This window comes from Budorcas taxicolor, chromosome 9, assembly GCF_023091745.1.
Source record: "Budorcas taxicolor isolate Tak-1 chromosome 9, Takin1.1, whole genome shotgun sequence".
NCBI lineage: Eukaryota > Metazoa > Chordata > Mammalia > Artiodactyla > Bovidae > Budorcas > Budorcas taxicolor.
The window spans coordinates 85,001,865-85,026,610 of NC_068918.1; the positions used below are offsets into that span (position 1 = coordinate 85,001,865).

At 41.3% G+C, this 24,746-nt stretch overlaps 1 protein-coding gene across 1 annotated transcript in view; it reads left to right on the forward strand.

Annotated features, from left to right (window-relative positions):
- ARID1B (AT-rich interaction domain 1B) overlaps window positions 1-24,746 on the forward strand; it is a 424,182-nt gene that overhangs the window by 370,005 nt on the left and 29,431 nt on the right. The window contains exons 9-11 of the mRNA XM_052645664.1: window positions 12,042-12,187; window positions 18,654-18,763; window positions 19,460-19,618. Coding sequence (XP_052501624.1) covers window positions 12,042-12,187; window positions 18,654-18,763; window positions 19,460-19,618 — 415 coding nt within the window. The remainder of the gene's footprint in view (window positions 1-12,041; window positions 12,188-18,653; window positions 18,764-19,459; window positions 19,619-24,746) is intronic.

Genomic DNA, 24,746 nt, shown 5'->3' on the forward strand with positions numbered 1-24,746 from the left:
TGTTCAAGTGCAGCTGTTGAGTGATCACAAATGTGTCAGGTAGTACTGCTGGCCTCAGCCCCCACCTGCAGGGCTCTCAGGCTGAAACCCGGAAGTGTCAAGTGGTTGCCAGCCTGAAATCTCATAACCTCAACAGAGTTTTGGACTGAAGGCAACAGGAAGAGTTTATAAGTGGTGAAGAAGATGTGATCCAGTCTGGGGCAGGGAAGGTGTCGCGGGTGACCGTGTGACGATCATAGGTGGAAAGGAGGCTGGATTCTGTGACAGCTCAGAGCACCTCTCAGCTGGTAGCAGCGAGGCTGTGGGAGCAACTCCCTGCAGCTGTCCTGATCTTGACCTTCATTCTTATTTTTAGCTCCATTTCCATCGTATAGATTAAAATACCCAACCGAAAGGTGGTGCCATTGGTAAAGAATCTGCCTCCCATTGCAGGAGATGTAAGAGATGCAGGTTCAACCCTGGATTGGGAAGATCTCCTGGAATATGAATGGCAGCCCACTCCAGTAGTCTTGCCTGAAAAATTTCATGGGCAAGAGGAGCCTGGCAGACTACCGTTCATGGAGTCACAAAGAATCAGACATGACTGAGCACACATAAGATTTTGTCCCTTGTTAACTCTTACTGGAATAGTTTTGACTGTTAAAAACCTACCGAGAAGAACTTGCTGGATCCTGCCTTTCCTGCTTCTTTGATTAACTGGTATAGACATAAAGAACTATAGTTTTGCTCAGCTGCCAGGCCTTTCCTGCCACATGTTTACCCTAATTTTGAATAGTGTTTCACCAAATTAAGTAACTTTGTAGTATTGATATTTTTCCTGACACTGCAGCCCTGGACAAGTGCATTCCTCATTAGAGGGTTTTAGTGTTGCTGTGGTAAAGCGTATGAAATGCAGATCTCAAGACTCAAATTCTGTTTGTTTTTCAGCCAACAGACTGGTCCACTAGAGTCTAAGAAGTCTAAGAATGCTTCACTGGGGTGTAAGAAGTCCAAGAATGGTCCATTAGGGTCTAAGAAGTCTTAAGAATGGTCTGTTAGGGTCTAAAAAGTCTGAATATGCATGAGATTTGTGCCCTCTTGGTTGTTCCCTCCCGAAACGGTACACGGGTCAGCTTGTTTACAGCTACTAACTGGCTCCTCAGTACCTGTCATGCTGGTTTGCTCCCTGTGTATGAGGTGCCTGTACCTCCAAGGAGACCCATTCCTGTGTCAGCTTTCTCTCCCTTATGGCTTGTACACATGCAGGGAGTGTCTTGGTATGAGGCTGGGAACTCCTGTCACTGACAAAGAATAGTCCCCTTTATAAGTCATTGGACATCTCGAATGGTATTAGGATCTCAAGATAAACTTTCTTAAAACAAAGATCTTGAATATCATGCAGTTAGAACGGGACACTTTTTTCTTTCTATGGGGGACATCAGTGGCAACTCATTTTTTCTTTCACAAGGTTCAACAGATCCCATTTTTACCAGACAAGGGAACTATGCACCAGTTATAGCTTATTAGAGGCTGGTTGGAAGCCACAGGTGCCAGCATCCACAAAGGTCTGGGGTCACCTCTTGCTCCAGGAAAGACAGGTTTGGGGCCCGGTGCTACCCCCTCTGGCTTTCTTAACACCCTGCACTTCAGTTCAGTTCAGTCGCTTACTTGTGTCCAGCTCTTTGCAACCCCATGGACTGCAGCATGTCAGGCCACCCTGTCCATCACCAACTCCTGGAGCTTACTCAAACTCATGTCCATTGAGTCAGTGATGCCATCCAACCATCTCATCCTCTGTCGTCCCCTTCTCCTCCCACCTTCGATCTTTTCCAGCATCAGGGTCTTTTCAGATGAGTCAGTTCTTTGCATCAGGTGGGAAAAATATTGGAGTTTCAGCTTCAGCATTGGTCCTTCCAATGAATATTCAGGACTGATTTCCTTTAGAATGGGCTGGTTGGATCTCCTTGCTGTCTGAGGGACTCTTCAAGTCTTCTCCAACACCACAGTTCAAAAGCATCAATTCTTCGGCGCTCAGCTTTCTTTATAGTCCAACTCTCACACTTGCACTTGAGAGAAGCATTGATGTCAAAATCTCTGAATGTAGCATCTTCAGAAGGGAGACTTTTAGTCATTTTTGTATGATTGCCAGTAAACATTTCGTAATAACAGAACAATGGGGTGAACAAACCGAAATCAACTTTGAGATGAAGAGAACATTCCTAGTTATCAATTACCAAACTTCAGGTAGCCAGAGAGTTTTTGTGTTTTCTTCACACCCCGACGAGGAAGTCTCTCACTTCAGAAGCCTGGAGCTCTGTTTGTTCTCCTGGCTGCTTTGCGAAACAAGGTGAAGATCAGTCAGCGGCTTTAGGAACAGCTGAAACTAGTTACCTTCACTGAGGCGAAAAGGAAGTACTAAATCTCCAAATTGCGTGGCTGGTGGCATTTTTGAGTGAGTGCCAGCCACAGGACTGATAACAGATTGGAGCCCTCTGAGAAGTCTACACAGAGTAGTTAACAAAAAAGGAAACAAACTTTCTGATGTGGGCTTTCAGGAAGTTCAGGATGGCATATGCGGGATCCCTCCGTGCTTGGTCGTAACAACTTCACTGAGATGCGGGGTGAAGGAGACAAGAGACAAGCAGGAGGAATGCTTCAGGCACAGGCAGGCCCTGTGGGCACCTCTGTGTTACACAAGCCCACAACAGAGACCCGCATAGGAGAAATTCTGCTCGGAGGAGTTATCTGCAAACGTGCACCCAGGAAAGATGGTTCTAGAGAACAGGCTAACCGTCGTCGCCCCCTCTACCGGAAGGGCCTTCTTCATAGAGATGTCGAATGCCTACCCTTAAAAGAAAAGCACTTAAATGTGTCAATTACCAAAGAGTTTGGGGGGTTATTAATTCATATCTGGGAAATGACTGATGACTTGCTCTAACCAGTTTGTTGCTGGCATCATACCCATTTCAGTTCTCTCTAAGGGAACAGGCTGCCTTAGAAAGAGAATCATGTTCACAACAAGGAGAAGACCTTAGAAAACAGATCAAGCCTTGTAAAGGGTGTCCCTGCCTAGGGAAGAAGGATGAATGAATGAAGGGACTCACCCTCTGCTTTCCAGGTTTGCGTCTCCAGCTGCCTCTTGGCCATTGCCTCGGGCAGCTCAGGGCCACTCAGACCCCACGTGTCCAAGGCCCAGCTCCTGTCCCCTGATGTCTTCCCTCACAGCAGCTGCCCCACACCTGCCCCTCGTGCAGCCAGGAGACGTCCCAGCCACTGTTTCTTACCCCCAGCGTCTGACTCATCACCAGGTACTTCTAGGTTACCTCTAAGGCAGGGCTCAGCCTCCTATTGCTCCCCACTCAGCCCGGCTCCATGCACTGCCTTCTCTTACCTGGACTCTCATGAGAGCCTCACACCTGTTGCCCTGTGTTCACTCCTCCCGCCTCAGGTGTGCCCGCAGAGGACCATGCCTCTGAAATACACATCCTTTTCTGCCATTTCTCCCACTTAAAACTCCTAACCTCTGTCAGCTCCTCTGAGGGTACAGGCAGAAGAACTGAAGCCTCGTGACGTGGCCCTTCCCTCCTTCTCATCTGTCTTCTCTCCTCTCCTCTCCTCCGTCACCTGATTAAGTCCCATTCCATCCCTCAGATCTCACCTGAGGAGTGGCTCGGGCCCTGTATCCCTTCCTCACGGAAGGTGCCCTGGCCTCCTCAGGTGGGCCTGTCCATGCCTAAGGCTCGGGCCCCGTATCCCTTCTTCAGGGAATGTGCCCTGGCCTCCTCAGGTGGGCCTGTCCATGCCTAAGGCTCAGGACCCATATCCCTTCCTCAGGGAAGGCGCCCTGGCCTCCTCAGGTGGGCCTGTCCATGCCTAAGGCTCGGGCCCCGTATCCCTTCCTCAGGGAACGCGCCCTGGCCTCCTCAGGTGGGCCTGTCCATGCCTAAGGCTCGGGCCCCGTATCCCTTCCTCAGGGAACGCGCCCTGGCCTCCTCAGGTGGGCCTGTCCATGCCTAAGGCTCGGGCCCCGTATCCCTTCCTCAGGGAACGCGCCCTGGCCTCCTCAGGTGGGCCTGTCCATGCCTAAGGCGCTCCTCCTGCCTTCCCCGCCTTTCTCCTTCACCTCTCAGTGAAACTGTTTGCATCCGTGTAAGCACCCCCAGTGCTCACACTTCCCCATGATCCACCCAGTGTGCTTGCTATTGGCCACTCCCAGCTCTGGTGGCCTGATTTCTGTTTGCCTTTGTCCGGGCCCGCTGGTGTGCTCCTTCCTCCCTTCCCCTCCCACACCCATCATGAACACATGACTGTAACTGTCAACTACGCAGAGGGCATTTCTGATTAATTTTGTTATTGTATTAATAGCATGTCTTCCTGAGTGAAAAGGGTGTGATAGTTTTATTAACAGTAGCATGTGGCTGTGTATCTTCCCAGGAGCCTACAGTTTTTTAAGTCATTGGCTCTCACGTTTGTTCTTTGTCTCAGTGTCAGTGCTGCTTTATCTTCACAGGGTTGATTTCTAGCCAGAGCAACTGGCTTGTTGAGATTATAACATGATTTCACCCCTAGAACTGTAGTTGTGTTTGTTATGACAGGTGTATTCATGGATTAGCCACACCAAAAGTGGGCTGCAGCTCAGACAGCTTTTGCTTTCCTTCTGATTGTGTTGTTTTGGGGGCAGAGCTAGTGATTTTCACTCTTCAGATATTAGATTTAGAATACAGTAAGTCCACTACATATGAACAAGTTCAGCTTCAAGAGGGTGTTCATAAGTCCAGTTGGTTCATAAATCCAACAAAGTAAGTTTGTAAGTCCAAGCTGCATTTTCACTCACGCCTTATGTTGATGACACACACGTTCACATCTTTGAAAGTTTGCAACTTGAAGGTTCGTCTGCAGAGGACTTACTCTAATCTTGACTCAGTGTGTCCCTCTTGGTATTGCTTTGGAAGAGCTGCTGTGTAACTTAGGTTGCAAGTCTGTTTCACCAGTGATCTGGAGACATACGTGCAAAATGTTTGTTTATAAAACAATTGAAATAGGGCATCCTGTGTGATATTGTGTATGCAATGGGAGTGTATCCTCTCCAAGGATAAACTGCTGAAATTGAGCTTTTCAGAGTTTCATGTTCCCGGTTCTGATAGCTTTGGGTTTTAAGTGAGAAAGTGCCCTAAATTTCAGTGTTAGTCTCATTTATTTTTTCAATAAGCAATCTTTTCTGGCTTTATAACTTAAACTATGTTTCTGGCTTCATAACTTAAACTAAGTCCATGGTGACAGTTCATATAGAGAAAGATAGATGTGTTTGGTGGTCATGCCGTTCTCCAGTAAAGCATGCTCTTTTTGACTTGGGAATGGTGTCTCCAGTGCTGGAACTCTTCAGAGTGGAGCTTCCCTCCATGTGTCTTTGCCACTGGGGCTTTATAGTGACATCACTCACATGGTGTCTGTTTCAACATACTTCTGTCTGCCCCTGGTGGGTTAGTTGCTAAGTCGTGTGCGACTCTTGCTACCCCATGTACTGCAGCCCACCAGACTCCTTTGTCCATGGGATTCTCCAAGCAAGAATACTGGAGTGGGTTGCCATTTCTTTTGCCAGGGGAATCTTCCTGACCCAGGAATCAAACCCAGGTCTCCTGCATTACAGACAGATACTTTACCTACTGAGCTACAAAGGAAGCCCTCTGTCTGCCCCTGCCCTTCTCCAAAGAGCTGTATCAGAAATCAATTCATTCTCAAAATGAACATTGTACACATTCCAGTCTATCCCTGTTAAAAGAATAGTAGTGAATGCTAAAACAATATGACCTAAATATTCTTTTAAAACACCAGAATCATCTACAGACTTTATTTTACTTTACATGTTATTGTAGTTGACTTTAAAACAAGATATTTATAAATGTGTGGTTACTCTTTATTGATTTCATACTTACATTTCACCTGCTAAATTCAGACTGTAGTGGGAAGCTGTGTTCTCCTTTCTGTTTTCACAGTGAACCATTGGAAATGGTCACTTTCAAAATCGGTGTTTGCTTCTGGGATTTTTCCCACAGAGCCAGCCCATTATTGGCAGATTTATGTGTCATGTCTGAGAAATCTCCCACATGAATAAAAGGATCTGTGAAAACCTGCTGGTCTATGTATAGACTGAGGAGCGGGCAGGAACGGTGCTGGATGGAAGTGCAAACGGGCAGGCTCCGTGTCTGAATTATTCTCGTTGTGATGACCTCCTTCTTGTCATGGAATGACAGATCTTAGACACCTAGGTCTAGTCCCAGCTGAAGACTGATTAAAGTTCCTTTGGTTCATTCTGCAAGTCCACGCTTCTAAATGACAGCCCCGCACATCACATCTCGACACTTCCAGACTGGGGGGTCATGCCGGGCTGTACCCTGGCCCCAACAGCACAGGGCCATGTAGTAAGTGCCTCACAGTTTGTGGAGCCACCAACAGTCATTTTCACAGGACGCAGACCAATAGCCGCCTCAGCAGCATAACAGCAACAAAAAGTCATTTTCAGGTGTTTATCAGCTCATGCTTCTCAGACATTATTTGGCCTCCATTGCCACAGCCATTGTGGGTAACGAGTCTATGGCATCAGGAGAGCATCATTCATGATAAAAACCATCTGAGCCCATAGACCCGCTAGAAACTGCAGGCCAGCAGTTCACACACCCAAAGATCAAGGTTGGGGCCCTTTGCTCTTCCATTTGAGCAGCATTTTATGTTGAAAATGTTTCCCTTGTGTGAGTTTGTATTTTTGGCTGTTTTTGTTTTGTTGCTCTTGTTTCCTTTTGAAAAAAAGGAACTGTCTTGTGACTGCTTTGCGCTCCTGATTCTGTTCAGAGCACTCCAGATGTTGCAGTGTCAGAAAGAAGTCTGTGAGCACTGCCTGTGGTCCTGGAAGTGGTCAGCGGCCCAGCCGCGTTAGCTTTTTGTCGTGAGCCCTGGAAATGTTCTTGTTGGTGGCTCCACAGTAGTTGGAGCACTCAGCCTAATCAGAGAGGCCACCATCTTCGGTTTCATTCCAAAAAACAAATTGTCTCCATTTCCAAAATTCAACAGAGGTCATTGAAAGCTCTTTTTTAGTATAAAGCCCATTTTGCTTGTTCAAAATTACCAATAGTCTTGGCAGTGGTTTCCAGAGCAGTCATGAATAGGGTTTCTCCTGTAATAATGACAGGCTGGCTCTCTCCCCCACTTAGACAGGTGGCCAAGTATGTACTCGTGAGCACGAGTGCCCTGCTCTCCTGGGAGGGCTTGTTTCCCTCTCAGTTCCTTCCTGCTTGGATACCACCCAGGAGGCCTGTAGCCCCCAGAATAAGTGCCTTCCTCGAGGTCAGTGTCCAGGGGTTGATCTGTCCACTTCCACCACCTCTCACTGTGTCCACCTCACCGAGTGAGCCCTCCAGGAACCCAGAGAAAAGCACTGCTCTGGTTTGTCCCTTCCTACAACAAAAGAGGGCGGCAGAGGATGAGATGGTTAAATGACATCACCAACTCAATGCACATGAGTTTGAACAAACTCCAGGAGATAGTGAAGGAAGGACAAGGAAGCCTGGCATCCTACAAGTCCATGGGGTCGCAAAGAGTTGGACACTACTGAGCGACTGAATAACAACAGCAGCAATACAACAAAAGAGAAGTGTGGTAGACCCAAGGAAGGTACACAGCAGGCTGCCTTGTCCCATGGAGTGTCTGCTGGCTAGGGACCCCTGAGGGAGGATATATAGTATACTGGTCTGCGAGCAGGCTTGGGGGAGTCTCCTTCTACCACTTACTAGCTGTGTGTCTTCAGGCAAGTTGTTTAATCTCTGTGATCCTTATTTTCTTGCTCTGTATGTGACCATTATGCTCCCTTCTTTCCTCCAGGAACTTAAAAAATTACATGTATAAAGTACCTAGAAATCATGCAGAGTATATTTGTCAATACTTAATAAATCACTAATATTTATCATCATTATCAGTTCCTCCATGTTCATATGTAAGAACTGGGCTGAGAGTTTTCTTCCTGGATCCCAGCAACGGTGGATGGTGTCACTAATGACAGAGTCAAGAGCCCTGGCTTTTCAGTCTGACTTTTAAAGCCATAGGCATAGTTTCATCGAGGACGGTTGTAACCAGCAACTGACATCCACTGCACAGACCTTTAAATCTTGAACTTTTTGTTATTTTTAAAACCTGTTAATGTGCACTTTCATCATCTTATGGTGATTGAAGATGCAGACTTGGGGGAGAAATAATAGATTAGAATTGGGCTTTTGAGGTTACTTAATTTAACCATCTGCCTGGTGGATTTTATACTCTGATTCTTTTTTTCCACCTCAGTTGTAAACAAGCGTGCCGAAGGAACTGAGTTTCATATACATGTTAGTTTCACCAAATGTGAAACTGAATTTGGTGGAAGCTTGAAAAGGTAGTCATCTATCCAAATGCCCGTTCACAATGATAAAAACGTTTTCTGTCCATTCATTTAACAAACACTTCTTAGTAGCTGTGATGTGCTTATTTGTACTTCTCAAGAGGCATACACTAGAAGAGCCAAGACATGAACCTAAATTATGTTAATATACAAAGGAAAGTGCAGAAGCTATAAAGCTATAAAAGGCACAGAGTCTGGAGAAGGCAGAGCTTCCAGGTCAGGGAATAAGGAGGGGCTTCATAGAGGAGGTGACCCCTAAACCTGAATTTTGAAGGACAGGTGAAAGTTGGCTGAAACTTGAAAGCAGTCGCTGACTTGGAACTAGTCTCCAGAAAACACAGCCTGTTCATAGTCAAGGATGCTCTTCATGTGGTTTATCAGCTAAGAGAGAATGATCCCAACAGGTAATACTTGCTTTCTTGTGAAACAGTTACATAAATGTTAACTTGTCATGTTGAATGAAAACACCTGAGAAGAGAACCTAAGATACTAAAGTTAATGCCAATAGTCTACATTGTTGATGTTTAAAACCCTAACTGTATAGGGATATGTTCATAGCTTCTGGGCAGTGTATTTATAAGTATTTGACAACTTAGAGATGAATCGGAAACCATCGGGTGGTCTTAGACATGTTCTAATGACCTGTAGTCTAATCCCTACCACCTTCAGGGGGACTTAGGTGAGCTGAGAATTCAAGGCAGAAATAACACTCCTTCCTCCCAGAGCCACACTCACATTAGCCTTTCAGCTCTCTAGAATATTCTTTCCAAGCCATCATAAGTGTTAGTTTGTGTAGAATTTCTCTGAATGGTTGGTATAATATTTAAAAGAAGGAAAAAAACCACTCAAACCCTTGATACTTTGAATATTCAGCTAGGCGAAGTTTGAACTTCTACCAAGCAGAAAGTTGAATCCACTGAAAATAACTGCACTTAAAGAATAGTATTTTTTAATGACCTATGTTAATTTCTTAAGTAATCTGTTAATTTTTTTTTTTTACTGTTATGCATTAAGAACCACCAAATGGCAGTTTAATGGAGGTGGAGAGGGTTGTAATCATAATTAATTTGGAACAGATAAGCCAGGTGTCTGTGCATTTTTCAGTTCAGTTCAGTCCCTCTGTCTGACTCTGTGACGCAATAGACTGCAGCACACCAGGCCTCCCCGTCCATCACCAACTCCCAGAGCTTGCTCAAACTCAGTGTCCATCGAGTCGGTGATGCCATCCAACCATCTCATCCTCTCGTCCCCTTCCCTTCCCGCCTTCAGTCTTTCCCAGCATCAGGGTCTTTTCCAATGAGTCAGTTCTTTGCATCAGGTAGCCAAAGTGTTGGAGCTTCAGCATCAGTCCTCCTAATGAATATTCAGGACTGATTTCCTTTAGGATGAACTGGTTGGATCTCCTTGCAGTCCAAGGGACTTTCGAGAGTCTTCTCCAACACCATAGTTCAGAAGCATCAATTCTTCGGCACTCAACTTTCTTTATGGTGCAACTCTCACATCCATGCATGACTACTGGAAAAACCATAACTTTGACTGTATGGGCCTTTGTCGGCAAAGGAATGTCTCTGCTTTTTAATATGCTGTCTAGATTGGTCATAGCTTTTCTTCCAAGGAGCAAGTGTCTTTTAATTTCATGGCTGTAGTCACCATCTGCAGTGATTTTGGAGCCCAAGAAAATAAAGTCTGTCACTATTTCCATTGTTTCCCCATCTTTTGCCATGAAGTGATGGGACCAGATGCCATGATCTTCGTTTTTTTGAATGTTGAGTTTTAAGCCAGCTTTTTCACTTTCAGCATTTTTAGCCCTCCTCTCAGCTTTACTCCTTAGAGTAAATGTTAGTAGCCAAAACTTTGAAGAGTTTTTTTTTTTTTTGAAGTGCGCTATTGACATAAGAAAAGCTTGACTACCAACAGTGGAGTCTTGGCAAGATTTTTTAGTATTACCATTATCTTTCTTTCTGTATCATAATTTTCCTGGGAAAATTAAACCACCGTGCTGTTCAAAACTCTCCCTCTATCTTTCCCTGTCTCATTACCAGCAGTTAGAGGAATGACATTGTGTGACAGTTGTCTCCTTCGGTTCAAAGAATACCCTTTTCCTCTTTGCAGGATTTAAGAGAAGTTTGTCTTTCTCAGAGCATAGGCACAAAACTAAGTCACTATAAAAGTGAGTCTGCTCAGGAGTGCAGGAAGGGTTGACTGGGAGCCTGTTGGGTCACTTACCTCCAGTATAAAAACTCCTTTGTTGTTCAGTCACAACATGTCATGTTTAACTCTTTGCAACCCCAGGGACTCTGAAGCACGCCAGGCTTTCCTGTCCTTCACTATCTCCATGGGTTTGCTCAAACCCATGTCCACTGAGTGATTGATGCCATCCAATCGTCTCATCCTTGGTCCCTGCCTCCTCCTCCTGCCTTCAATCTTTCCCAGCATCAAGGTCTTTTCCAGTGAGTTGGCTCTTTGCCTCAGCTGCACAGAGCTTCAGCTTCAGTCCTTCCAATAAATATTAAGGACTGATTTCCTTTAGGATTGACTGGTTTGATCTTCCTGCAGTCCAAGGGACTCTCAAGGGTCTTCTCCAGCACCACAATTCAATAGCATCAGTTCTTCAGCTCAGCCTCTTTATGGTCCAACTCTCACATCCGTACATGACTGCTGGAAAAACTATAGCTTTGACTACACAGACAGACCTTTGTTGGCAAAGTGATGTCTATGCTTTTTAATACTCTGTCTAGGTTAGTCATAACTTTCCTTGCAAGGAGCAAGGGTCTTTTAATATCAGGGCTGCACTCACCATCTGCAGTGATTCTGAAGTTCATGAAAATAAAATCTGTCACTGCTTCCACTTTTTCAAACCCAGTATGGGACCAGATGCCATGATCTTAGTTTTTTGAATGTTGAGTTTTAAGCCAGCTTTTGCCTCTCCTCTTTCACCCTCATCAAGAGGCTCTTTAGTTCCTCTTCACTTTCTGCATTAGAGTGGTATCATTTGCATATCTGAGGTTGTTGATATTTCTCCTGGCAATCTTGAAGTTCTACAAAAAGAAGTGGAAGTCTGATGTTTACTGTGTAATTTTAATGTAGGGAAATTGATGTGTTTTTAATAGTACCTAATTACACAATGTTAAAGGGAGTTTTGGAGTTTCTTTCTCCAGTATTTATTATATCAGAAAATTTAGGTCAAAGTAAAAAATTTTTAAACAACATTTTCACACTGCCCATCTGCTTTTTATTTCTTGGCTTTTGGTTTTTGACGCAAGGGTATTCAGTTATGTTAATGAAGAGTCAAATCTTTTTAAATGTTAGAAAGTAATTTTGCTTGCTTTTGTAATTCCTGTTCTTATTTCAAGATCCCCCTTTCCTGTTCATATTCCTCTCTATAAATTATAACCTGGAACACCTGACATGATTATTTGTGGAACTTACATTATTTGGAATTTTTACATGGTGCATTAAGTAATTAGTTAGCAGTAGAGTTCAGTCTTTTGCTTCAAGAAATAAATTATTTTAAGGGAAGAAGAAAAATAACGGCCCTACCCCTTACATAATGACCGCCATGGTGAGAAATGACTGCCGGGTAAACTGCGGCTCCTGTGCGTGGTCAGTATACGGATGCATGTGCTTTCTCTTCATGTAGGCAAGGCGGCTTTCCCGGCATGAATCAGAGTGGACTCATGGCTTCCAGCTCACCCTACAGCCAGCCCATGAACAACAGCTCTGGGCTAATGAACACCCAGGCGCCCCCCTACAGCATGACGCCCAATATGGTGAACAGCTCAACAGGTAACCGTGGCAGCTCCCTGCTTCCGAGGGCTGCTCTCCCCTCCCCTCTTCTCTTCTTGTTTGCACCACTGAGAGTGTAGAAGCAACCTGAGCAGTCAGATCATTTGGTGAAAAGAGGGGAAATACTGCTTCTCTTGGTTACTTGCTCCATCTATTAAATCTTAGGGACATTAATTTTATGTAAATTATTTTATTCATTCTGTATTTGTGTGATATGTGGACGTATTTCAAGTGTTGTTGGAGATTGCTTGCAAAGTATTTACATACACTAAGCTCTCTCTCTCTTTGGACGTTATTGGAAGATCCCATGACAAAGTCCGTAGTCTCTGTTTGCTGATGGTGGAAATAAGCATTAAAATTCATATCTCAAAGGAAATGATTGAAGGGTAGGAAAAGGTAGTATTTGAAAGAGGGTTTAGTTTTTTTGCATTTAGGGAAACTCACCTTTAACTGTATACATGAAAATAGTTGTTTTTAAAGTGCTATTTGTAGACTGTCTCTGTTGAGAAATCATGCATTTTTTAACAATTTGTTTTAAATTTTTCGTGATACTTAATTTTTTCAGAATACTCCATGATCTCAATAATTGCATTCTTAGCGAATCTAATCTGATTAGTGGACTAAGAATGTTCTGGCAGTTTGTGGAAGCAACAAGAATGTCTAAAACTGTGCACATGTTCCACATTCTTAGACCCCTTAGGTCCTGAACCACCTCCTTAAAATCCACCTAAGTATCTAGGGATGATGAACACTGCTCTTTAAATGAGAAAACGCCTGACGTATTTCACCTGACCTGTTAACTTTTTCTGACTCCTACATTTTGGGCAGGATTCCCTCCTGTAGTTAATCTGGAACTTTGCATAGCCAGCTGTGTGTCTTGCAGTGCTTTATGATGTGTTAGGAAAACCTCATGGAGTCCGAGGCTAGGCTCCCACTTGTTAACCTTTTTTCATTTCCTCTGCCTTCCGCCACCTTTCTAACCTCTCCATCTTTGAAAGGCCGCCCCAGGAGCTGTTGTCTCTTGATCAGGAAGGACAGACAGCTAGACACTGGGCTTGCATCCCACTGAGCATCTATTGTTTGTTGATTTCTAGGGCCTAATTTAATAGTGCCATTCCTGATCACTTCTCCTTAAAAGTGTATGGAAGAGGAAAAATATTGGTGAAAATCAAGCTTTTCAAATAAATAAATAAAATAGCCCTTCCTGATGTTAAGCAGTCATTCATCCTGGCGAGGTGGATGTTTTTACATTTAATATGAAAGGTGAAAAGCTTGAACTGTTAGCTAGAAGCTTTCCCTTTCCTTCGCAGCACCGTCCCAGGTAATGGTGTATTTGGGTTATGACATTATGTGTTTTGTCTGGCTTGCTAAAATAAGATTACTTTAGAGCATTGAAACCGCACAATAAATTTTCCCCACTATTAGCAGCACTCATTTTTCCCTTTTTTCCTTTGGACCTAGAGCCACAAAAATAACCAACAACAAATAGATGCCCTGCCTAAGAAGATTTATGTATTCCTGAGTAGTAACCAATTTAATGGAGATTCACAGAGAGGGTTTCTTTTTATTATTATTATTATTCAGATAATTCAGCTATTTGTTATTTCATACAGAGGAAATGTTCAATGAAAGGCCATTTATCCTCATGGTCTTTTGTATGGGCCAGTAGTAGTATATTTTTTATTGCATTGTGCATTTTGAAATACTGAATTTTTAATAATTTAAGCATTTATTAAATTTTCCTCTCCCCATTTATATGACTTGATTTCAGCTTTATTAAGTCAAGTGTTACCTGATAGAAAGTAATCATCCAGCATATCCAAGGAAAATTGATGATTTAGCATTTACTGTGTGTCTATTGATGGATACAGGTGAATCTGCTTAACTGCCTTACAGTCTCTGAGGGACATGGGAATGACAGAGGAGCCCACAATTACAGTGCAGCTCCTGACAAGAGTTGTGGTCTGAAGGTGTACACTTGATTTGTCTAGATTTGTGCTTGTCTACGGAGAAGGCAATGGCAATCCACTCCAGTACTCTTGCCTGGAAAATCTCATGGACGGAGGAGCCTGGAAGGCTGCAGTCCATGGGATCGCTGAGGGTCAGACACCACTCAGCAACTTCACTTTCACTTTTCACTTTCCTGCATTGGAGAAGGAAATGGCAATCCACTCCAGTGTTCTTGCCTGGAGAATCCCAGGGATAGGGCAGCCTGGTGGGCTGCCGTCTGTGGGGTCGCACAGAGTCGGACACAACTGAAGTGACTTAGCAGGTGCTTGTCTAGACTTGTCCATGGGGTCGCCAAGAGTCAGACACAACTGAGCGACTGAGCTGAGAGGTGGGCCAGAAATGACTTAGATCATCACCACCTCAGTCTTCCTGGTTTGGGCCCATGGAAATAAATTACCAGTAATAACACCAAAACATTTTCTCCAACCATGGACACTTTTGGATAAAGTACAGATAATACAAATGATGGCCAGTGGTGTTTTAGGAACCTCAGTTAGCAGCTCATGCAACCGGCATTCCAGCATGTTCTTTGCTGAGTTCAGACAGTTATCCTGTAGACAGTGTGCTAGGCCAAAAATCAAGTTCTCCTGTGTACTGTGACAAATTGTTACAAGTGTCAGTGAGCAAGAGATTACTTAAATGGAGTCAATGTGACTGTGAATGTGGCAATTCTCTCCTCCCATCAGATGCGGGGAGAAGTGGGATGGTGAGCAGTGGGCTTGCTTCCCTCTAAAGAAGTAGTTTTAAAATATATATTTGGCCTAAAAGATTAGAATTATGTATTACTATGGGAAAAATTGCAAATCAAGTTTAACCTTATTAAATATACCCTTATATAATACTGGTTCTGTTAGTTATGTTGTACTTACTCATGTTTCATTTTATAATATCATTAGTCATATAATTATCTACATATAAACCATTACCTTAAAGAAGATATCTAAATTCTAGAAAATATATCTACCATCTGTGATTGTAAGTTCGCCTCCGCAGAAGTCACTGCACAGAGTCTTAGCGCATTTCCATCCAAATAACCTAAGAGAGTAAATGATCAGCCTTGTGGCACTGTGGCCAGGCACCGGCCCCTTGGAGGCGTCAGCATAGGAAGTTTCAAGCTCTGCTGACCCAGCCAGAGAGAAGTGTTTCTCCTGAGCTTTTCTCATACCCTTTGTATGTGTTAACTGTATTCTCTATATATTTGCTACATATAAAAACGGTGAATATCTGCAAGTGTATACACTTAGATAGAACCTTCTGTGTTTTCAAAAACAAGGAGTTTTAAACATTTCACAGAGTATTTTATTTGCCATGAAAAAGAACTGTTTGTGTGTTTCTGGTCCTGTTTTACCATCTTCTGGGAATAATTTTGTAGCTGTGATGGGAGACTAAGTCAAGGGAGCTGGAAGGGTAGGAATGAATGTTTAAGTTCACTTTTACTCACACCATATGTTTTTTATGTTCTTGTTGAATGTACTAAATCCAGGGTGGGAAAGCTGCCTTAGGACCTTGACCTACACTTACTTTAAGAGCTCATTCTTCTCTTAAATTCCAATGGTAAAGCCAGAGGCTAATACTTAAGATGTATATACAGTACCCACACAGCTCTCTCCATAGTCACAGGTTCTTTACTGCCCCTTTTCATGTCTGAACTCTACATATGGAATTACTGATGTCAGTAGGAGGAACAGTGCTTTGATTTAACACATCCTTATAATACTGGGGGTCTTCCTCTTCTGGAAAAGGAGAAAAAAAAATAGTGCCCTGGGAGACATATGGCTGTTTGCAGTGATTCACTGAGAATTCTGGTAAGAAGTCAAAAATAAACTTTTTAACAAAAGGAACAGTAAAAGCCACAGTAAGGAAAGACCTTATGATCCATTTGGTAAAATAAAACACAGGAGACGCAAGTTTGATCCCTGGACCAGGGAAGATACCCTGGAGGAGGAAATGGCAACCCAGTCCAGTATTATTGCCTGGAAAATTCCATGGACAGAGGAGTCATGACGAGTCAGACACGATTGAGTATGTGACACTCATACAAAGCAGGAATACAAAGTAGAGCTGTTCCTCTATATTTTGTACTTATGTTTCTCTCAAAATAATTTTTAAAAAATACTTACGTTTGCATACCCTGAATGCCCATTTTAAAATATATAATAGAAAATGAAGAAATTTGGGGAATTTCAAACCCCTATATATGCTTATAAATTCATCTCAGTGTGATTTTTAAATCACTCTAAATTGTCATTAATTATCATAATTCAATAATTGGCCTAATGCTTTATGTTAAAAATAATTACTTTTGTGTACATTAACACATTTAATGCATGAAGAAGGAACTACTAAGAAATTACTAATTCCTATTTTTCAAAACTCATATTCAGGCATAATTTATTATAAATACTGACAGACTATTATAACCTTAGAAGGAGCAGGACTTAACAGGAACCCCATGCCCATGACTTGGCACTTTTCTCTGGAATTGTGTGATTATCGTTCCTTTGAGCCCACTCTGGGAATAGCTAGCCAAGAACGTGTGGACTTTGGTAAAGAAGCCCTGCTTTCCACATTTGCCCTGCTTTTTTTCTCTTCTCTTCTCAAAAGGGGGTTTCTTCATGTAAAGATGTTCCCAATTTCATATCCTGGTAGACCCAAGAGGTGAAGCTGCAGGAAAGCCATCCGCTACTTTGCACAAGGCTGTCTTCTTGGTGTAATATCTCTCAGCTGCTTTTTTGAGGTTTCACACATTCACAAAAATAACCGCGTTTTTAGCTGATCCCAATAGATTTTTCTCTGCAGCTGCATCACTTGAAAAAGCTTTTTGTTTCAGTTCTTAAAGTCTAAGTATTGAAAGTAATTTGAAAAAAGAAAGAAAGAAAAACATCCCAATTATGATTTGTGTGTGTGGTGATGACTCCAAGGGCTGACTGGGCTGCAAATGGGCTTTGAAAAACAAGCCAGTGTGCCCATGGAAAATACAGGCATTTCAGAGTGCATCGTTGAGTGTGCTGATGTAAACTCACGGGCACGTGGCCGGGTAGGCTTTTTTGGCAGGACCCTCTGGTCTCAACCTGCAGTGATGCTAACGATATTAGCAAATTAACACCACCAAGCTTGCCAGCTAATTCGCCAGAGCCCTGCTCACTCTCTCACTGCTGTAATTAAAACTAATTATTTTCTAAAACATAGTAATACATGAATATGTGCAATAATCATTTTGTAGTGGGCAATCTGTGGAGCCTTTTTTTTTTAAGCTTTTTTTCTTTTTTTGGCACATTATGCTGCATGTGCATGGCAGTGGTTGAGCCAACACTTTGATTCGCAGAATGTGAAATGGGTCCTGTTCATAAAACCTCGAGTTTTATTTTCTTTTGAAACGGGAATGTTTTCTGGTTTTCACTCATTTTTAAGGCTCGTAATTCTCTCCCCTCTCACTTTCTCCTTCCACCTCTCCTCACTCTGCCTCTTCACACAGCTGGGTGGTGTGGCACTCACAGCCCAGTGCCGTGCAGATGGTTTGCACAGTGGGGTTCTATAGAAATTCAGCAGTTATACCCTGGATAGCTACACTGATTCCCTACTCTAGCCTTGTTCTTCCTTTAAAAAGAAAGCTAAACCCGTATTTTTAAGTTAAAAATGTCTATTAGTATTGCAGGTAAAATCAGTTGACCTTTGGGGACCTTTCATTCTATAGCCTAAATGAACCTGACTGAATTTCTGAGTCGGGAGCTAGAAGATGAGTCTTGCCTGGGATAGCAGGGTTGACTTGAGCTGGTGTGGGTATTTGACCTGGGCTTTTGAACTGCAGCTGAGGACTGATCCATGTACATCCTGCCCCAGAAAGAACGGAAACCAGCCCCGTTGCAAAGTAATTAGAAATCCTCTCCTTCACAGATGACTTTCGATGATTGCTTTCGAAATCATCTGTTACAACCGTCTTCTGTCCTTGTAGCCTAGGCCATATGTAATAGATGTGACTTTTGAGTGAAATAGTATTAAGTGGTAAGTGATTTTACGAACTATGGATTGTGTGAATTTAGGAAGTTAAGAAAGCAGTAAATCCTCCACTCAGCCAGTGAAAATACACACACCCAGCCTTTGCTTCCAACCCCTAATTAGCAATTTGGTCGTTGAGCATATTTCTATTTGCACCTCCACGATTAAAACCGTAATAATTTTGAAAACATAATATTGATAATAGTTGACTTTCGGTGGCTTAGGTCTTGAGTTAAATGATTGCTTTTCTCCCCCTAAAGATAAGAAAGAATTGCAAGAATCCCTTGCTACTTAGATTGTAGAAATTAGCATTCTCTGAGTTACAGTTTCTTTCTCCTTTTTTTTCTTTCCTTCCTTGGAGGGAAATTCGGGTGCCCCATCACTCGGTAGCTTGTGTTAGTGAGCACAACCTGACGAGTCACACGTATAATCCTAAACTCTCTCTCCTGTTTTCGATTAGCATCTATGGGTCTTGCAGATATGATGTCTCCTAGTGAATCCAAACTGCCCTTGCCTCTCAAAGCCGACGGTAAAGAAGAAGGCAGTGCACAGCCGGAGGGCAAGTCGAAGGTACTCCTCTCTCCTCTGCACGTGGTGTGGGGCTGCTCGCTGAAGCTGCCGTGTCCTCTCCTCTATTTTTCATTTGGTTTCTTCTCTTCTGCATGCCTCCATCTTGTGCGACACGTTTGCAGTCTTCTTTCCCCACCCCCTTCATGGTGTGGATCTGAAAGTTACTAGTTCTTATGGCATTTAACTGGGTGTGGGAGGGGGCGGAGGGACAGGACCCACCCAGAGAAGTGCCTCGGGGGTGGGGAGAAGGAAGGGATCTTGCCTGGTTTTGATACTTGCAGCCATTTTCTCTGCCTTCAGTTTATAGCTTCCTGTTTTGGCCGCCTCAACAACAACAGCATACTTAATATTTTGCTTTCCTGCCTTATTTGATAAATAAGGTGAACAGCTTTTTTTTTTTTTCCTTTCTTTCTTTCATAAGGGGTAACCCATGCTTAGCATTCCATGTAAGCTTGAATAAGCATGGTGGCTTAGTGGTCCTATCCAGCATCCAGCAAACTTACCAAGTTATACTAATTAAGAATGTTGTTTTAATACCTTTATATGTGTGTGATTTTGTGTGTGTGTTTGTACATGTCTTTATATATATATTATATATAAAAATTAGTCTGTTAAACTGGATGTGCTTTTTGTTATTTTAAATAAAGTTTGCCCTACCTTTGTCTTTTTTTTTTTTTTTTTATTCCTCTACCACAGGATAGCTACAGCTCTCAGGGTATTTCTCAGCCCCCAACCCCCGGCAACCTGCCAGTCCCTTCCCCAATGTCCCCCAGCTCTGCTAGCATCTCCTCATTTCATGGAGATGAAAGTGATAGCATTAGCAGCCCAGGCTGGCCAAAGACTCCATCAAGCCCTGTAAGTGGCTCTGGTTTTTTGGTTTTTTTTTTTGTTTTGTTTTGTTTTTTTCGGTTTTTGGGGGTTTTTTTGATAATTAATTCTACTTTAATGCTTGCTTATTAATTTGTTTTATAAGACTTTTTCTTCATAATTTATCCATGAAAGGATTTTCTTCGTAATTATACTAGTAACAAAATGAGTAAAGTTTGTATGCATCATAACGTAAGTTGATTGCTGATAATGAAACCACTGATATAAAGAAGCGTCTATAAGAAGCATGTGATTGTGCTGGTGGGCCCAAACTCCTTCACAGAGTGACTTTGTTTAAATGTCTAACCCATTGTGCGCTTCTGGAAGCTCTTTAAAATGAGTTAACTGTCCATTTACATGGTAACTAATAGCAGCCATGGAATAAATGATAAGTTTGGCCTTTGGACTAAATCTTTCATGGGCTATTGTGTCTAAAAGATCTTATGTCACAACTACCTGTATCTTGAAAACATAAATACTATACTCTGGGCACAGTTCAGCTTGTTATAGCCCTACTTTGTTTCAGTCTAGTTGTCAGAAAATAACAGAAAATTTGTAGAAATGTTAGCATATGTGAATATTTGGAATGCTACTCATAGATTAATGTGTGCCTACATTAGAATCATTTGAGTTAGAAAATTTACATCCTGTGCAAGCATGCTGAGAATCTTAAAATTGTTGATTTTATATGATATTTTTAAAAAGTGGAAATGTGTATATAAGGGAATTTTTTTTCCTTAATATTCTTCTGTCTGTAGAACTAGGCTTTTATTTTCCTACTAAAGAAATTAATTCTGTGCCATTAAAGAAGAAGAAGAATGGCACTGTAGTAACCTTTATTTTACATTTATATAGGGAATCGAAAGATCTTTAAAAAAAAAAACTGAACATGCAATTACTTGCCAAGAAGGCTTAATTAATACGCTAATTTTTGTAAGACAATGTATTGAAGAGCACAGCTCAGGAAAAGCAAGTTGGAGGGAAGAAGACTCTAACTGCAGAATCTGGCAATCTAGTCAAAACCCCACAAGGAGGCTGCTATTAATTATCCATTCACTGGTTTAAACAGATAGAGCTGAAGGTTTGAAGATTTGGTAGTTCCAGTAAATGTTTGTAAAATTCATGTGGAGCTCTACTATAACCAGCATTTTCCTTTTCAGAGAAAGAAAGGGCAATATTCACTGTTACCTCTTCTCTAGACATGTGTTTCGCTTCTTCAATGAAATGAAAAAAATGCTTCTAGTATGGGTTATGCAGAACTAATGAAAGAGAGAATGCAGCTCCTTAATTCTGATATCTTTGTGTTATTTGCTTTGAGTCTCAGAAGGCAGCCAACATGGGGAGGGGCGTTGTCCCGTAATCTGTTCTGGTTTTTCTTTTCATTAAAGAAAAAACATTTTTGAATCAGTAATATTCCCAAGTCAACAAATAGAACCCCATGTATAACTTTTCAAAAACATTTTTTATTGGCTCAGAGGGGAAAATTTCGGAGGTTGAAAATATCTTTAAAATGTTGAGATAAAATGGACAGGAATTTAGCTTTAAGTCTGCTAATGGGAAGAGGGGAGAAATTCAGAGGAGAGAGGAGGTAGGGTAGGGAACTGATGTTAGAAAATAAGAGATGACCAATAAAACATGAGTGGAGAAAAAAAGATTTTTCTTAAAGACTTCTAACAGACCCATACTACATGTTTAAAATTTCCATCTTGCTGATTTCTGGATAATAAAGAATAATTGAGATAAGTTATTGTCACGTTATCTGTATCTAGTAAGTCCATAGGGAACTATTATCAAAACCCTTCCTTCTACTTAAATACGAGAACGAAAAACAAACTGAATTATTTATTTCATTTTCTAACTGTAACATAATCATACTTAAAATCACATATTACTGTCCTCTTTTTTCTATATAGTTCTCCGTACACTATCGCTCCCTGTAAATAACCACTTTTTACTTAAAAATTTACAATCAAACTTCTGGCTTCAGTCATAGAAAAAGAGAACAAGGGAGGATGTGATCTGAGGTAGTGGAAGGTGTTAGAGATTGCTTTGTATTGAGAAAACAACTCCACGCTCAAATGAAATGCTCATTCAAGAAGGGAACGAAAGGAGATTGTTATGAAGGACTTCAGATTATCTCTGCTGTCAAATCACTGCAGATACATGTTAAAGAGTATTTAACTTCTCTTTCTGAGATGCAACTTTAAATTGTCCTTAAAATTGCTCCTCACAGTGTTCCTAATAAAGCTTGTCTAATAACAGACCTGAAATGAAATAACAAAGATGTTCTATGCTTTGACAGTGTGCCGTGGACCAACAGTTTTGTTACAAAACATTCTACAATAAAAATAAACATTCGCACATACACATGCATACACACATATTACCAGGCATATGGTAAAGACTGCTGAAATGTAAATCTGCCTCAAAGATTTGAGGAAACGTCTGCTTATAGACTTAATTAAGTTATATGCAAGGAAAACTTTTGTGGCACCATAATAATGTCTTGCTGGAATTTTTCAGCCATCTCCATTTCTTTTTCTTGCCTCCATGACAGTGTTTCATGCAGTAAGATACAATTTTTACAGTATCAAAGCAAAATGAGGTGTTCTAGTGGCCTGGAAAAGTTAACTATCTTCCTGCAGGGCTAGTTGTTTTTTGTTTTGTTTTTTTCTTTTGCCCATTGTTGATGAGTAGAATGTAAATGACATTTATCCAAAGGTCACATCAAAACTCATGTCTGAGAACAAAAAAAGTGCATGTTGAGCCTAATCAGTGATAAAGTGTATAGTCTTTACGTCCTAGGGCTTTTGTTTTTCTTAATATCGTTTTCCTCTGTTTGGATGCCCATATACTAACTTTGGGAGTGGGCTGGGGTGTCACCTGGAGACTGGGAATGGAGATGTTACTTGTCCACCAATCCCTTCCTCAGCTTTCAGTCTTATTAGACTGTGTCCACATTCACTTAGCACCTTGCTCACTGAAAGCCTATTTATAGGCTGTTTTAATCAGCTGTTGATTCTTACTTGGATGGTGCCAGACTTTTCAGACCTTTCTCATTTGAGTATTCACTTATAGAATAAATACCTACTGAGTACCTTCAGTGTGCTGTCACTGTTGGTGATTCAAAATCAACACAGGTCCTGCCCTGTGGAACGTAAGGTCTGGTCAGAAGAGTGGAGGGCAGACAGCTAATCCCACACAGGACACACACCTCGATGCCCTGTGAGGCCAGGTGCCACTAAGGAAAAATAAAACTTGTGATGATTCAGACCAGGGAGCTGGCCTCAGAGGAGGACTCTTCTAGGACCTGACACATAACTGAGGCTTGACCACTTTCTTTTCATATAGATGCCTCTTCCTACATTATGGCACCATAAAGTGCATTTTTAAAGATCTAAAAACTATGAAAAATAAAACTATTAAAAGCAATTATCTTCATTAAGATTTTCTCATTTTATGAGAACAAATTGAGACATGTAGAAGTTAATCAAACTTAAGTTCATTTAACAAAGAACAGTAAGAAAAGTTAAACTATGGATAGTCAAACTAAGTGAATCATTCCTTTAGACCCATTTCCGTTTATGAGAATGCAGTCCTTTCTCATAAATAGGAACAAACACCAGTCTCATTGCTTAGGTCATGATGAACTGTTCTCCTGGGGCCCTTCCACATTTGGGGTTTAGAGAGGACCAGGCCAGAAATAGCCGTTGGTTCTTACATTCAGGATGTTGGTGGAGCACTTAGAGTAATTGTAAATTGAAATGATTGATTTTATATCTCTTATTTTTAAATTGAATCTCAATTTTTTACCTCTCACTTTTTCACAGATGAAATAAAAGGGGGAGGTTCATGGTGGTGGTGGTTTGTTGTGATGTTAATTGATTTTAGATGATAGTGCTTTTTTCCTCTGATTCTTATTTCAGATTTTTATTTTTTTAAAAGATTGGGTCCATTTTTTCAATGTGCCTCCCAATAAAGACAAAAAGTTTTTCAGCACTAGGATTTAGAAACCTCTTGTTAATAACTACCTCATTAATGATGACAAAGCTTCTGTAATGTTTCCAGAATGAGAATGTGGTATAAGATGTGTTAGAACAGTTTCCCTAGTCAGAGACTCCTTGGATATAAGAATATGATAAAATGTACAAACTTATTTGGATATGGAATGTGTTCCATATTTCTGGTATATACATGAATTTATAAGACATATAGGAATATGTATATACATTTTAAGTTCTTATCTAAAGTAATTGTTAAGTGACTTGCTCTTTAGCTTCATCAGTATAAATTGTAAAAGGTCACAGTTTTTTTTTTATCCTGCTACTCTACATTTTTTACTTACATCAGCTGTATCACCCATTTTTATATGTTTTATATAAAGATTTTATGTTTCAATAATTCTAAAGCTGAAGGCTTAAAATTTCAGCAAAAATAGCTTGGGAAATTACATGTTAATTGGAAGGACGTCTGCCACCCATCAGCTTGATTAATTTCATTCTCAACCATCCTTTCTCAGGCCCTAGTTTTATTGGGAATCACTGTGCTAAACAAGGTAGCATCAAACCTTGATGACAGTTATGTTATTTAACTCACCATCCCCATTTCAGGTCACATGTTTAAAATTATGTTGAGCTAAATATAACAAAAAAGAGTTTTAAAAAACTTCATTTAACATAATACTATACATTTCAAATGATAACCTAGTAAATAAACATGACTAAATGAAATATATTATTATTCCAAGGAAATATTTGAGAATTTACAAGTGATTTTGCACAAGAATCCCATAGTTGCAGATATTACAAGTACACAAATATTGTTACATGTACAGAGACATAAAAGAAAGGGAAAATATACAGCTGGGCTGTTTAGGACAAAAAGTATTACCTTCCCAGATCACATAATCCAGAGGGTGAGCTTCAGGTGTGCAGAAACAGCCACTTCTGACATTTTAGTATCAAATATAAAATTAGAAAAATGAAATACCAAGAATTAGAACATCAGTATAAACCAAATGGGCGCATAAAAGTAAATGTTCATAAATAAGCTGGGAGTATGAAATAGCACATGTGTTTGTGATGAACACATGTTTGCTTAAGAAATCTATTAAAAT